Source organism: Talaromyces proteolyticus (genome assembly GCF_021365285.1).
Source record: "Talaromyces proteolyticus strain PMI_201 chromosome Unknown BGW36scaffold_5, whole genome shotgun sequence".
Classification (NCBI taxonomy): domain Eukaryota; kingdom Fungi; phylum Ascomycota; class Eurotiomycetes; order Eurotiales; family Trichocomaceae; genus Talaromyces; species Talaromyces proteolyticus.
The window spans coordinates 157,486-171,942 of record NW_025764281.1 but is presented as its reverse complement, the minus strand read 5'-3'; the positions used below and the strand labels follow the sequence as shown (position 1 = coordinate 171,942).

The window sequence follows — 14,457 nt, the reverse complement described above, 5'->3', positions numbered from 1 at the left end:
TGGTAATCTGACCTGAAATCGGTCAAGCATCGCCCCCAGCACTGGAAGGAGTAATCTTCGACTGAAACAACATTAAACAAATGTAAACCGAAAACGTAAACCCAAACTGTTTAGGCAATATTAACTAAGCGGTACAGCCGTCTCCAGTATAAAGCGGCACCTCGGTGCACAAAGTCCCAACACCACCATATGGGTTATCGCACAGCGTATCGCATACAACATTTTGGGGCGTGAAAACCAGGAATTCATAATTGGGCATTTGCAGTCTGAATTGCTGGTTGAAGTTGTCGTTGTCGTTGGAAGCTTTGTATCCTGCACGACACGCACAATGGAAATTTGTGCCAGTGTTGATGCATGAGGTCGTGGGATCGCAGGAGTTCTGTCCAGAGATAGGATTGCAGGTACCGCAGACAGGGGCGGGCTGCCCGTCGCCGTTTCCTGGTGCTGCAATGGGGGTAGCAGAGGCCAGAGAGGTGAGGATCGAGGTGGAGAGGAAAAGGGTGAGGGCTGAGAAGGACTTCATTTTGTAAAGAGTGGTTTTCGTTTGACTGATGGTATGATTTGATATTCAGCGGATGGTTCACGTAATTAGATCTTATATAATAGTCTTGTTCTTTGACTCTTCAATGATTCGTACATATTCAGAGTCAGGATATCGAAGGGTTATTCGGCCTTTATATGCTTTTTTCTCCGCTCCAGAGACATGCATCATCTACCCATGCCTACCTTTCTGACAATTAGCATAGTCTTATCGCCCAGTCAGTTTCTCAACTCGATCCAAAAGCCCTAAGACAAACACTTCGTATGTGTACACACCCGGGCGCACAATCCATGGAACTCGTATTACTGGGGTAAGCAATGACGGACCAGCAGTTAACGAGATGGTGAGACATTGCTTCCTATACAGTTGGCTAGAAGTAACTTTGCAGAGCCGGTACCAATAGATGATTGTTTCCTACACTTCTATTATTATATGATAGGATATGAATCAGATGAGTGGATAACAGCTGAGATATTTCTGACTCGGGAATCCTGCATTCGTAGATTCCAAGAATAGATCAACAGATCCTTCTACAGAGTTCTCGCAGATCTGTCCACGTTTTTGGCTCGTATTTGACTCGATCCAGCTTAGAAAGCCAATCATGAGAAGTGACAACTATTTTTTGAGTGGCGTTGTATGTCAGATAGAAAGGATGCTCGATTTGGCCATTGAACCGTAACATCTACTCATCAAATCGGAGTACTGGCTGCGTATGTAAGCAGAAAAATACGAGTATCAAAAGAGCACAAGGACTAATTGGAGCATGAATACCGAATGGGGAGCTGGTTGGTGGAATCGTTCTCATATAAAAATTGCCAGACCACATGCATCTCAACAGACAAGAACGGCCTGAGGCAGTGCATGGCCAACCAGTAGGAACACATCCCAAAAAAAGACAAAATATCACATCACGCGGTCTATGTTGGATCCTTGGAAACATTTCTTGGTGGACAACCATGCCTTGACCGCTGGAACGATGGGTTCGCCGGATGCGTCCGACTTGGTTAGGGTTCTGTCAGATCGCTCAAATCCTAAGTTTAGGTTGAGGGGGGGTGAGACATTCGCTGGCACGGCTCTGGACAACGAAAATCCGGGGTCAACGAAAATCGGGGTTTTCCCCCACTATGAATAGAAATGACCTCTGTTAAAGATACGAAGACGTGTGGGACCTGATGTCAGACCGTGCTGATTGATGCCACATTTCACAATCACAGTGACGGGATATCGAAATATTGAAGGAGCAGATCAGTGCAGCTACCCTGCTCTGAAGGTCTCACTTGCGCTGAAACAGGTCGAATAATTTTTCTGGTATTCTAGCCTTGATATATTTACAGATCATATGTCGGCAGAAAAGAAAACCAATTTTTGCGGAAGCGGCTCAAACGTTATGACATCACCGGAACACCAGTACAAAGAGATGATCTGTCGGTCACTTCAAATGTTGTGGTAGATGTTAGTATCTATAATATTTTTTTCTCATGGTCATAATCTAATTATGTTCAATGTACTGTAGTATTTTCCATCATTAAAATAGAGGCAGGCCAATCATATCATGGAGGGGGAAAAAAGCGGGGAAGTGGATTCGAAACCGCGAATTAAAAAATACCTTAGCTTCTCCTTGATTGAGCGTGTCATCCTTAGTGCAGGGTCCATGCTAATCTTCTCTGTATCGTTTCAATGTAGACCATATGCCTCGCGGCGGAAGGAAAAGGGAAGTACTAACTTGTATGCAAGCTGTCGCGTGGCATGCCACCCCTATGATGTCTTTGGAAAGGGGACGAGTAATAGCCACAGAAGGGAGCGATCGAATAATAAATAAGCAGAAAGGACAAAATAAATTCCAAAATAAAAGTATATAAAATACAATGAAACGAATTAATGACTTCTCCTTGATCCAATATCTTAACTTGATTGGCGGAGTCGCACCCATCTTGCTTAAGTGCCTCAAAATTCTGCGAAGCACAATAGATTGCTTCCAGCTCACATCATACACAATACCTACACACATATGTATATACTGGAACGTTCAACTGGAGTCTCTCGACCCGGATAAAATAGGTAATGCTTTCAGCAGGAATCAAAAAAAGATTCGGCGTATGTGAGTTGAATAATATGGTCGAAGCCAACAGGGAACAAGAGATGAAAACGAGGGGTTTCGCACAAATTCAGCAAAACGCATCAAGTGCATCTGCACTAGTCTTTATGGGGATTAAAGCTATAGTCTGGCCAATGGGCAGTACGGCTGCATTCTAGTGCGTCTTAGTATTACTAACTAATTATGTACGACAATCAGTATTATTGTTTGCCGTTATGGAGGCATTTAGATTCATAATTTACCTGTAGAATGGATACAGCAGGGCTGTAGAGAAGGGCAGGTGTAGGTATTGTCTCTATCTTGATATGTTTAAGCCGAGGAGTGACAAAACCAGGTACACGAACCGATTATTATCGTTGCCTATATGGAAGGAAATGAGGTATGCGCATTGCACAAGAATATTCAACAATATACAAGAGGCCGAAGTATATACCCAGTGAATCTAGGATGTTGGGTGCATTGCGAGTTATGGGTCTAATACGTATAATAGATATCCTAGAACCGATACTGTTGTGGTGATATAGCCGAAGCCGAGGCATTTTTCCAATGGGCCGTTATCTTTCGGTGCACTTGTCAAAGGCTTGGTTACCCCAGCGAATAGCGGTGATTGCTCCAGGATTCGGGTGGGGCGTCCATCCCTCTGCGCTAGTCGCATTCAGGGCCGTCATGGCCGACAAGGAACCGCCCTGCTATAAATCACAAGACGCCTGGGTTGTTCCTGGATATAAATTCATACTTGGATAAAGCCGTCGCCCTGGTCGGTATACTTTGTATATATACGCTCCCTCAATTCGCTATGCCTACCAAGTCCTCCTACCCGGACATCGATGTCCCCAACGTCGATGTCTGGTCGTTCATGTTCGAGCGCAAAGACCGGCCGTTCCCAGACGACAAAGGTGGGATTAACAACACAAATCATTCTTGAGAACCATTCAGTCTAATCTATGAATGTAATAGTTATGCTCGTCGATTCTGATACAAAGAGATCTTACACATTCGCGCAGCTCCGGGACACCGCACTCACCTTTGCTCACGGCATCAAGGCGACCTGGAACTGGAAGAAAGGCGATGTGTTGGCCATTTTCTCCCCAAATTCCATTGATACTCCGTCGGTCATGTACGGAGTAGCATGGGCCGGTGGTGTGATTTCTCCTGCGAATCCTACATACACCGTTGAAGAGCTGGCCTTTCAGTTGAGTAACAGCGAGGCCAAGGCCATCGTCACACAGGTCCCCATGCTCCCCGTAGCCCGCGCGGCTGCGAAAAAGGTCGGAATACCTGAGGACCGCATCATACTTCTGGGAGACCAGCGCGACCCGAATGCCCAATTCAAGCATTTTACCTCCGTGCGAAACTTGGCGGGAACATCGAGATACCGCAAAACCAGAGTGAACCCAGAGAAGGACGTCGCGTATCTTGTGTATTCCTCAGGAACAACTGGCTTGCCGAAAGGTGTCATGTTGTCTCATAGAAACATTGTTGCGAACGTTTTACAGGGCAAGGCTGGTGATGGAGATAAATTAACGTGGAATGGAGGTCCAGATGGCCAGGGTGATAAGATCTTGGCCTTTTTGCCGTTCTTTCACATATATGGTAAGTTTATTTTCTTTACTTTTTTTCTAGTGATTATTCAAGGTATATAAGCATTCTCTAACTTTCCTAGGCCTGACTTGTATAATCCACTCGGGCGTGTATACCGGATACACGATTGTCGTTATGCCAAGATTCGACATTGAAAAGTTCTGTGCCAATGTGCAAAACTTCAAAATCACATATGCCTTTGTCGTCCCACCTGTTGTTCTTCTACTCGGAAAACACCCTATCGTAGATAAATACGATATGTCGACCCTGCGGATGTTAAACTCGGGAGCCGCACCACTCACCCGAGAACTAGTTGAGACTACTTCATCACGAATCAAGGTTGGCATCAAGCAAGGCTATGGATTGAGTGAAACAAGCCCTACAACACACATGCAGCCTTGGGAGGATTGGAACAAAACAATTGGCTCGGTGGGCAAGTTACTCGGTAGTTTGGAAGCCAAATACATGACCTCCCCAGAGGACGACTCGGAACCCGTAGAGGTGCCGGTTGGACAAGTCGGTGAACTATATGTGCGTGGTCCAAATATTTTCCTGGGATATCACAAAAACAAGAAGGCGACCGACGGTTGCCTGTCTGCAGATGGCTGGTTCCGCACTGGAGATGTCGGGTACCAGGACAAGGATTTCCACTTCTATATCACCGATCGAGTTAAGGAACTCATCAAATACAAGGGATTTCAAGTTCCCCCGGCTGAGTTGGAGGGCCTTCTTGTCGATAATGAGTCGGTTGATGATGTGGCTGTCATTGGTGTATATAGCCAAGAGCATGGTTCCGAGGTGCCAAGGGCGTATGTTGTTCGCAGCGCCAAGAGCAAATCTTCCGGCGTCAGTGATGACGATGAGGCTGCCAAAATCATCAAGTGGATGCATTCCAAGGTTGCTCAGCACAAACGGCTGCGTGGTGGTGTTCGATTTGTGGACGCCATTCCCAAGAGTATTAGCGGGAAAATCCTTCGACGGGTACTCAAAGATCAGGCCAAGAAGGAACAGGAAACTCCCAAGGCCAAGTTGTAAAAATCGAGAGCGTCCGTGACATGATGTATCTCTGTGTGTAGATAGACATTTGACAAACACCTGTTTATATAGTTAAATATTTCTGTACTAAACTAGTATCAAGTCCCAATCCACATCTTCTAGAATGTGCAACCAGTGCTTCCAATTCCCCTTGGCACGTAATCTCGACAAGTTCACTAAAAACTCTTGGGCACGTTTGGTATTGAGGATACCGAAATTCAGTTCCAGAGTTTGCAGTGAATCAAGAATCAAAGCCAGCTGATCTCTTTCTTCATACTCGCAGCCAGCAATGAATAGAGGGAAAGTGAGAGCCGAGAATTCAGAGTGATTGTCTGGGGGCAAGGTACGCAAGAGAGAGACTAAATTTTGTAAAGCTTCAGTCTTGGAAAATACGACGAGTGAGTGTACCATGGAACTGAAGTCGGCATGAGGGTCTTCGAGGTCTGATAAGTTTGGTTGGGCTATTATATCAATAATAGAATGAAGAAATATGAACGCAGCGTAGTGGAAATGATGCGCTACCACTCGAAGTCGTTCGAACGTCATTTCACTGATCCCTGGGGGTATGATGAAATCTTGCTTTTCCCAAGACCATCTAACAAGTATTTCGTTTCTGTATGCTGTCAATGATTTCTTCCCGGTTGATCACGAGAGAAGTTAGCTAGATACGTACATTTCAGATACCTCCTGTACCAGAGCCGTTGTGGAGTGACCAAAAAAGCGAAGATCAGAGATCCGAGAACAAATCTTTACCAGTTGCTCGTTGCATCCTAGATATATATCCACTTTAGGACTATCATAAATGCTGTCACAGAGAATAAAACCAGATGCAAGTTTCGGATTTGTAAGTTTGGCCATATGTTGCCAATAAGTAACCCTAATCATCGATTAGATATGAAAGAAACGAAACAGATGGGATTTCCTCTTACAAGCCCGAAAGCCAATCCGCAATTTCAATATCAAGGCTGGCTAGCCCTCCACGGTAGGTCACAAGCTTTTGTAGAGCTTCTAAATGTCCTCTCCAAGAATTGACGGCCCCTCGCACTGCTTCATATTTACAAAAGGATGCAAGAGTGACAATGAGTTCCTCTAGCAGATCTATACTAGCTGTGTCCAATACGTCTTGCTGTGTTATTTGTGCCAGAGCCTTTCTGACACCTGAAAGGGTTCGACCGTAATATGTCAATTCCGCATTCCTCAAATTCTCTTGATTCGGAGATGGCCAGTTTGCCATATGTCCTGCAGACATAGCGCAAATTATACTTAAAAGAAGCGGCGAAGATAGTGCACGAGGAATTAAGACTTCTTTCAATGGGTTATGTTGAGTCTCCAAATTCGACATAAGCTTGAAGCCTCTTTCGGCATGATATTGTAGATAGAAAAGATCGGAGGAAGACGCTGGTTGAAAAGGGTGATGGGTCAAGTGGCAATTGGTTGGATTTTCACTACGCGAAGCCAAAACCAATGCTGTTGAGTCATTAGGAGATTTCTGATCCCGCTCGGAATCGTCTGCTGTGGACTCCGAATCTAACATAACTTGATGCTCTGGGGAGACAGCTGAACCATCCAGCAGATACAGTATCAACGGCGATGGCTGATTTTTGCTATCATCCTGATCGGACGCTGGAGAGTCCTTTGAGCGTCTTGGCTTTAAGGATTCCTGCCGGAAAGTCTTTATCGATGGCTCAAAAGGGGTTTGCCATAGGTTTGCATAACCCTCGCACTCGCGATCGAGTCTGGTACAATTCCCACATCTGTGTTCCTTGTTAAAAACATTGGATCGTATCAAGCCCTGGGAAGTAAACTACCTCGGCTTCTGCTCATCGCATTTCTTCCGCCTCTTCTTGCAGGTCAGACATCCCGAGCGACTCCATCTTGCTTCTAACCGACTACTAGCCTTCGTACGTAACGGCGGCTGATCCGCGGATGAAAATCTATATACAGTCGAATGTGCTGCCATGCGCTGGGGGGCTAGCAAATGCACAGGCTAGAAAAGATTGGTGTAGATAAACGGTGCCGTTGACGCTTTCTTGCGGAGGCGCTATCCCCTAAGGATGAGACAATTGGTGGGCGTTTTCTGTTATCATACTATCTCGGGCCTGGCTTGAAGGATAGTCAGACTCAGACTTGCCGCCAAGTGCATGCAAGCATCGATTAAGATTGCGCGAAAATTGACGAGTGTGAAGGACTCTGCCTGACTACTGTGATTATTTCGTGGGTGGAGAGAGAGAAAGAGCGGCTATAGCCTATCCCCGATTAGGCAAGAGACACGCCGGCCTATCACAGTGGAGGCTTATCGCCGATGCGGAGATTTGGCTTATCGTGCAGTGCCAGTAATTCACCACCGTTAGTGCTTGGCCCAATAGAACAACGCAATGCGCTGTACAGAGTTATGGCATTCAGGCATTTGCTTGAACACTATAACAAGTCTGTTCAAAGCGGCTGCAGATAAGCAAATCACAATCGCAGGGCCAGTGGTGTTTTCTCCATGCGGAAAGTCCATCCGCTCCAGATCTGGTCCCCACATCTGCCAGGTGAAGTACTTAAAAGGCAGTCAGTCCACCGTGAATTTTTTATTATGCCAGCTTCATTAGTTCTCTTCATTGTTCGTTTATATACACCAATAGAATTCATATACCCGGCGAGCTTGGCACACTCAAAGTGACTCTCGATATGTCGGTCGTCCCTCAGGTGGCCTCAGAGGCGAGCTTGGCACAGCTCCATCCCTTCGACCCCCTCACGCCTTCAGAGATTCAGGTTGCCGTGAAGTTGTTAGAAGCATCTTTCCCTGGGGTAACACTGCGATACAAGCGCATTGATGTACAGGAGCCCTTGAAGCAAGATGCGGTTCCCTACATCGAAGCCGAAAGGCTAGGGAAGCCACTGCCACCGAGACCAGCTCGTGTGCTGCAGGTCCTTTTTCATAGACAGGATACAGGAGCTTTCTGTAAAGCCCTGTTGAATGTTGATACTGGCTCTGTCATCCATGTTCGAGAGCTGCCCAAACACGTCCAGGTATCCTCCACGACCTCTAGTCAGATAAGCCCATTTTGCTCACACGCAAATTTTTGCAGGGTCCCGTGGACGTGGATGAATTGCTAGCAATTGAAGAACTTTGTCTAGGGCATCCCGCAGTTCAGAAGGAAGTGGAAAAGTTGCAGCTTCCTGCCGGCGTTACCATATGTAATGACCCGTGGATTTATGGTACCGACGATCCGAACGAGAGTCGACGACTGTTTCAGTGTTACATGTATGTTGTCGGCGTTGACCATCCTCAGAACAATCACTACTCGACTCCATGCAAATTCTCGCCAGTCTTTGACGGCCTCACCCATGAGTTAGTCCGAATGGATTACCTCCCAGCAGGCGTAGACCACACAGTGACGGCAACCGTGCCTTGGAAGCCAGTGAAAACTATTCAATATACCCACGATCTCTTAGACACGCCCTTGAGGACGGATCTGAAGCCCTACATTGTCCAGCAACCAGAGGGACCTTCTTTCAGTGTGGATGGAAACCTTGTGAGTTGGCAGAAGTGGCGTTTCCGGGTTGGCTTCAACACTCGGGACGGCCTGGTGATCCATAACGTCACATATGAAGGTCGAAACCTATTTTATAGATTATCACTCTGCGAAATGACTGTCCCATATGGAGGTAAGCAACTTAAATACTCAATGTCGACGGTCATTTGTTAATAATATCTATTAGACCCCCGCAAACCATTCCATCGCAAGCAAGCCTTCGACGTTGGTGACGTTGGATTTGGAGTAACAGCCAACCAGTTGTCTCTTGGATGTGATTGCCTCGGCCACATCAAGTATTTTGATGGATGGCGTACTGACTCCAAAGGAGCCCCGGTTCATTTGGAGAACGTGATATGTTTGCACGAACAAGACAATGGACTTCAACACAAACACACCAATTACCGTACAAACGCCGCAACCGTCGTGCGTAACCGCCAATTGGTCGTACAAATGATTTGCACCGTGTCCAACTACGAATACATTTTCGCCTACATCTTTGATCAAGCAGCTGGCATTGAGCTTGAGGTCCGAGCCACGGGTATTCTCTCTACAGCTCCCCTCGACAACGAAGACGGACAAACTGTACCCTGGGGAACCAACGTCGGCCCCGGTGTTGTGGCTGCTTTCCACCAACATATGTTTTCCTATCGAATCGATCCGGCAATCGACGGGTTTGAAAACACAATTTACTACGAAGATAGCGTACCCATGCCAGAAGGCGAAGATAACCCATTCTCATGTGGCTACGTGACTGAAGAGACTGTATTGAAGAAATCCGGCTCCGCCAACACTTCAGTAGAGCGTCATCGCGTCTTCAAGATCCGTAATGACAACGTGATCAATCCTATTACCTACAAACCAGTTGCATATAAATTACAGACCTCGCCCGCTCAAATGCTCCTCATGGGCCCGAATTCATTCAATTACAGACGTGCAGAATTTGCGTCGAAGCCTATCTGGGTGACTAACTATCAAGACGATGAATTGTATGCTGCCGGAGAATTCACCAATCAAAGCCGACAGTCGGACGGTGTTGAGAAATGGGTTGCGAGAGATGCTGCTATTGAAAACAAGGACGTTGTTCTTTGGCATAGTAAGTTTGAGTATTCTACGTATCAAGGGAGATAAAGCTAACGAAACATCACAGCTTTCGGTCTCACCCACAACCCTCGTATTGAGGATTTCCCGGTAATGCCTATAGAGAAAGTGAGCGTCATGTTGAAACCGGATGGGTTCTTCACGAAGAATCCGGCTCTGGATGTGCCCCCTTCCGCGCAAGCCTTCAACCAGTCAACCCTGCATCAAAGTACGGAGAAGTCAGATGCATGCTGTAGCCAAGGAGCGGGCGCGGGTGCAGATAGGGCGAAACTGTATAAACGGGTTGAATAATTTAAGTACTTACGTTGAATCTGAAATCAAGTTTATATATGATGATGGTGTCACAAGTAGTCAATTATAGTTATTTATATTTGACTTGTCACGATAGTATCAATCTCTCAATCTTAAATATGTAATGGCTAAAAACTCTACATAATGTTATCGAGAATGTGCAGTTTTATAAAGATTGATACATACAATTATATTTCTTAGCAACATACTTGTGGTATTATACCTATATTTCGTCTTTGATTGATAGCTGGTTGAACATCCACAACATTGAATCATTCAAAGCATCCTCTCCACTTGCGAACATTGTAATAGCAGTTCATGTCACACGTCACAGTCTTCTCATTACAAGGTAAATGGTACAAATTAATCACAGACATATCTATATTTAGAAACAGAAAGAAAAAAAAGGCATGTAGGAAATATACACCTAGGGGTGCTTTTCCCAATAAGAAGAACAATTTTTCGGGCTAGAGATAGGCATAAGGGCCTACACCCAAAGTTCGGACGGGGGTGAGTAGGATAGTCGTCCTAATTGCACAGATAGGAGTTGTCTGCTTTATATAATAGAGATTAAGCATTCAAAATAACTTGGCGCGTGAATTGAACGGCTCTATGGTTTACTCCTTGGTAGGAACATGGGCACTGGGCACTTTGCCGTGACCGACAGTATCAATGGCTGCTTGACGAGCACCCGAAAGACCATATTGGGAGTTGATACCCTCAACACGGTGAGTAGAATTGATGTTCTTGACAAGAGTAAGTTGCCAGCAAGTAGCACCACCCTGGCGAGACGTGATGGTGGAAGCGGCCAAGAAGTACTCCCAAATCTAGTCGCTCAAAATATCAGTAGATAATTATGTAGAAATTCAATCTCACTTACCCTGAACCATCTCTTGCCATACTTGGCTTCGACCTTTTCGCGGTTACCAATCCAATTACGGTACCAGCGCCACAAAGTAGCAGAATAGTGGACGCCAATTGTATCAACGCTCTTGATCTCAAAACCAGAGCCTTCCAAAGAGTCTACAACGAAACCGAGAGGAGTGGAGGCGTCGGCACCAGGGAAAATGTACTTGTTCATGAAAAGACCCCAGATGAGATCCTCGTACTGCCACGACTTACGCAGACCGGCAATTTGAAGGAAGAAAACGCCGTCATCATCAAGCATATCATAGACCTGGGAGAGGAACTTGCTGAAATGGCGGACACCAACGTGTTCGGCCATTTCCAAACAAGTAATCTTCTTGTAGCCACCGGTAACGCTGGGTGCGTCACGGTAATCCAGGCAGAGAATACGGCTTTGCGATTCCTCAATGCCAGCCTTGCGAAGACCATTATTTCCCCATTTAGTCTGGTTACGGCCGAGAGTAATACCAGTCACTTGAGCACCGTAGTGGACGGAGGCGAATTTGGCCAGAGTGCCCCAACCACAGCCAAGATCCAGGACAGTGTCACCGGGCTTGAGACCAATCTTTTCACAGACAACGGAAAGTTTATTATCTTGCAGCTCTTCCAGGGTTTCCTCTCGGTTAATGTCGCTGATAATACCAGATGTGTAGATCATGCGGGGGCCTAAGAACCAAGCATAGAAATCGTCACCGCGATCATAGTGGTCGCGGACCTGTTCCTCATCTAGGCCAAAATGTGAGTTAATGTGCCAAGGACTAGGATGTTAGGTCGGATACCTTGAGAGCGAGTATGGAACAACAACTCAGGAATGAAGCCAGTCAAGAAATGTTTATACAAAGACCAGGTGAAACGGAAGTTTGCCCAGTCATGTCGATACTCCAACACATCAAGAGCATCACCCTTGAAGTCGACTTCGCCGTTGAAGTACTTCTCGTAAAAGACAGCCATGGGGATCTTGCTCTTACCGTGGTACTGGGCACGGTCATGCTCGCTGTGGAACTGCAAGTAATGCTCGACGGGGCGGCCAGGGTACTTGGCTTTCTCATTCTTTCGGGGAGAGATTGAAGAGGCAACAGTCCAAAACGCAACCAAAATGGGAATGGAGGTGAAGATGGCGAAGAAGATTGTAGTATAGAATCCACCATAGACTTGACGGGCCAGGTAGTAGGGAATACCGAGTAGGAGAATGATCAGGAGCACATTGGAGAAGCTGTCGCTGCCTGCGGAGTCCGCTGGCAGAGGAGCATTTTTGATCGCAGGATACTAGTAGAATCGGAGAGGTCAACAATCTAGACAATGGAGCCACGTTCAAGGTTTCAGGAACTTACCGAGGTTGTCCTAACTCCACAATCCTCAGGGGCAGGGGTGGCAGCAGGAGCAGCGGGAGTCTCGATGAATTCAAAGTCCTCAGAGGACTCGGAGTGTGCTCTCGCCATTGTCTCGCAGAGAATTGACGTTGGTGCTAGGGAATTGAGAGATCTGGCGTCTGTGGGAGGGAGAGAGAGAGGAGCTGGGCCAGAGAGGCAGTGGTGGGTACACCAGGCCCGTGCCCGCCTGGGAAGCTAGCCCTAGAGCTCCCCTGCACACCGCAACAACTCCAATTGCATTTCTCAATAGTAGGACATTTAGGAATTTATTGGCGAACTTGTTTAATTACACTTTATTCCAATTTATAATTTTGTGCTGCATTCCACTGAGTGTAGAGAGCAGTAATCAATGGCATTAAAATGAGTGGATCCCATGCTACTAATTGATGCAATACAGTAGAAGAATCTGTCTGCAGGAGATATATCATACATGAAAACAATACTGCCCATCGTATCTTGCCCGAGAACGCCGTGATAAACTGGTGACGGAAGCCAACCATTCTCCATCGTCAACCGCTGCTGTTGATAGCAATATAAAGACAAGTTTATTCGTACGCCGATTCCCACAACTTTGTTCGTCTTCATAACAGCTATAGTGTGAGCTGGAAGTTTCTGGTCTCTTCATCCTCCTCATCCAGCGACAGGACGAAGTCATTGTCAACTTCCTCCGGGTCGGCCACCAGCCCAGCCTCCTTGCACTGCATCCACATCTCACTGCCAGCTGGAGGAGGCCCATAGAGCTGCATGTACTTTCTTGGGTCGAGTATTCCTCTTGATGGAGCTTGTTTCTCCTTCGCTGGGTTTCCTTTGGTCTGGAGCGTAGAGGACACACTTCTGCCTTTAGAGTATCCCAGAGTGGTACGAGAGCTAGCTGCAGCAGCAGTGTTGTGTGCGGTTGATGAATTTGTTGGAGTAGGAGTCCTCCTCTTCGGCGCTATGAGGGCCAATGGCGCCTTGGATGTGCGGCTCGTTGAAACCTTGGTGCTTTCAACACGTTTTGCCAATGAGCATTTGGTCTGGGAAAGGGCTTTGGCAGCATCTCGTGCCTTCAGGCTAGACAGGCCTTTGTTAAGACCTTTCTTCTCGTTGGCTTTGTTATGTCGTTGCTGATCTGGCTCATCGAAGGATGGCAGGTCCTGGGCTTCACGGGCATTCAATCCTGGCAGTTCGATATCCTCGACTTGTTTTTGAATTATTTCATCGATCATCTTGTCATAGGACACAGATTCCTGCTGGAACTTGCGTTCGCGATCGGTCAGGCCGTCATCTCCTATGTCGCCGTGTAAGTAGATTCTCTCCCATCCGCGTATAATATTGCGCCCCTTGAACTGTGGAAAGTTGGTATTATAGGTGACTTCCTCCGGGTCGTCAGAGAGCTCTATGCACAACATTAGCATCAACTTTTGTCGTCGAAAGCGCCATGATGGAATTTACCTTTTGGCTTAGGAGGAGCATATTCGACGTCAGGCACATCATCCTCTTCTGTTTTGGCTGATACTTGTGGTTGGGAAGGCTGAACGAGAGGCTCTACCTTTTTGGCCTTTTTGAGACTAGAGCCTTTGCGGTTTGTTTTTGGTGCCTTCAAAGTGTCTCCCTGTAGCCCCGGCGTCTGGAAAGCATTTGCTTTGGCATTGGTCGTCTTCATTCCCAGAGGAGCCCGATTGCGCGGTCCTGAATACAAATTGATTTATTAGCAGGAGCCTCTTCCACACACATACACACACGCGCGCGCGGGGCTACTCACCTAAAGGCGTGACGAAGGCATCCTTGCTCGACTGCTGGGCATTTCCAACTCCAGCTCCTTTGACTTTGACAGTATTCTTTCCAAACGCTGGAACGCCATTTTCATCGTTTAGGGGAATCTTGTACGGTGTTTTGGACGGTCGGGTTCCAGGAGTCTTTGGTTGCAACTGGCGAAGGCCCTGGTTCAAAGGCTTTGCGGCAGCGGTCGTTTGGTGCGTGTGCACCAGGTTCTCCTTATCGCGTAGTGCGAGCATTGTTGCCCGGATAGTTTAT

At 46.8% G+C, this 14,457-nt stretch overlaps 6 protein-coding genes across 6 annotated transcripts; 2 read left to right on the top strand and 4 right to left on the bottom strand.

The window, feature by feature from the left end:
- Nucleotides 1-124: 124 nt before the first annotated feature.
- BGW36DRAFT_426020 (uncharacterized protein) lies at nucleotides 125-523 on the bottom strand (the record flags this gene model as incomplete). Its single annotated transcript, XM_046220201.1, has 1 exon — nucleotides 125-523. The coding sequence occupies one exon, from the start codon at nucleotides 521-523 to the stop codon at nucleotides 125-127; it is 399 nt and encodes a 132-aa protein (XP_046072772.1).
- Nucleotides 524-3,432: 2,909 nt separating this feature from the next.
- On the top strand, nucleotides 3,433-5,252 carry BGW36DRAFT_426019 (putative phenylacetyl-CoA ligase; the record flags this gene model as incomplete). Its single annotated transcript, XM_046220200.1, has 3 exons — nucleotides 3,433-3,532; nucleotides 3,594-4,229; nucleotides 4,300-5,252. 3 exons carry the CDS (start codon nucleotides 3,433-3,435, stop codon nucleotides 5,250-5,252), a joined length of 1,689 nt encoding a protein of 562 aa, XP_046072771.1.
- Nucleotides 5,253-5,339: 87 nt separating this feature from the next.
- BGW36DRAFT_294443 (putative C6 transcription factor) lies at nucleotides 5,340-7,212 on the bottom strand (the record flags this gene model as incomplete). Its single annotated transcript, XM_046211103.1, has 4 exons — nucleotides 5,340-5,865; nucleotides 5,926-6,129; nucleotides 6,182-7,006; nucleotides 7,061-7,212. The coding sequence occupies 4 exons, from the start codon at nucleotides 7,210-7,212 to the stop codon at nucleotides 5,340-5,342; spliced, it is 1,707 nt and encodes a 568-aa protein (XP_046072770.1).
- Nucleotides 7,213-7,925: 713 nt separating this feature from the next.
- On the top strand, nucleotides 7,926-10,165 carry BGW36DRAFT_294570 (copper amine oxidase; the record flags this gene model as incomplete). Its single annotated transcript, XM_046211113.1, has 4 exons — nucleotides 7,926-8,267; nucleotides 8,327-8,906; nucleotides 8,961-9,869; nucleotides 9,924-10,165. 4 exons carry the CDS (start codon nucleotides 7,926-7,928, stop codon nucleotides 10,163-10,165), a joined length of 2,073 nt encoding a protein of 690 aa, XP_046072769.1.
- A 128-nt stretch (nucleotides 10,166-10,293) lies between these two features.
- BGW36DRAFT_339308 (putative cyclopropane-fatty-acyl-phospholipid synthase) lies at nucleotides 10,294-12,554 on the bottom strand. The gene is made up of 4 exons (XM_046213035.1): nucleotides 12,403-12,554; nucleotides 11,851-12,337; nucleotides 11,046-11,797; nucleotides 10,294-10,992 (listed from the first exon to the last, which is right to left on the bottom strand). Exons 1-4 carry the CDS (start codon nucleotides 12,508-12,510, stop codon nucleotides 10,783-10,785), a joined length of 1,557 nt encoding a protein of 518 aa, XP_046072768.1. The 5' UTR covers nucleotides 12,511-12,554; the 3' UTR covers nucleotides 10,294-10,782.
- Nucleotides 12,555-13,031: 477 nt separating this feature from the next.
- Nucleotides 13,032-14,438, bottom strand: BGW36DRAFT_294414 (uncharacterized protein; the record flags this gene model as incomplete). The annotated part of the gene is made up of 3 exons (XM_046211099.1): nucleotides 13,032-13,819; nucleotides 13,876-14,112; nucleotides 14,186-14,438. 3 exons carry the CDS (start codon nucleotides 14,436-14,438, stop codon nucleotides 13,032-13,034), a joined length of 1,278 nt encoding a protein of 425 aa, XP_046072767.1.
- Nucleotides 14,439-14,457: the final 19 nt, after the last annotated feature.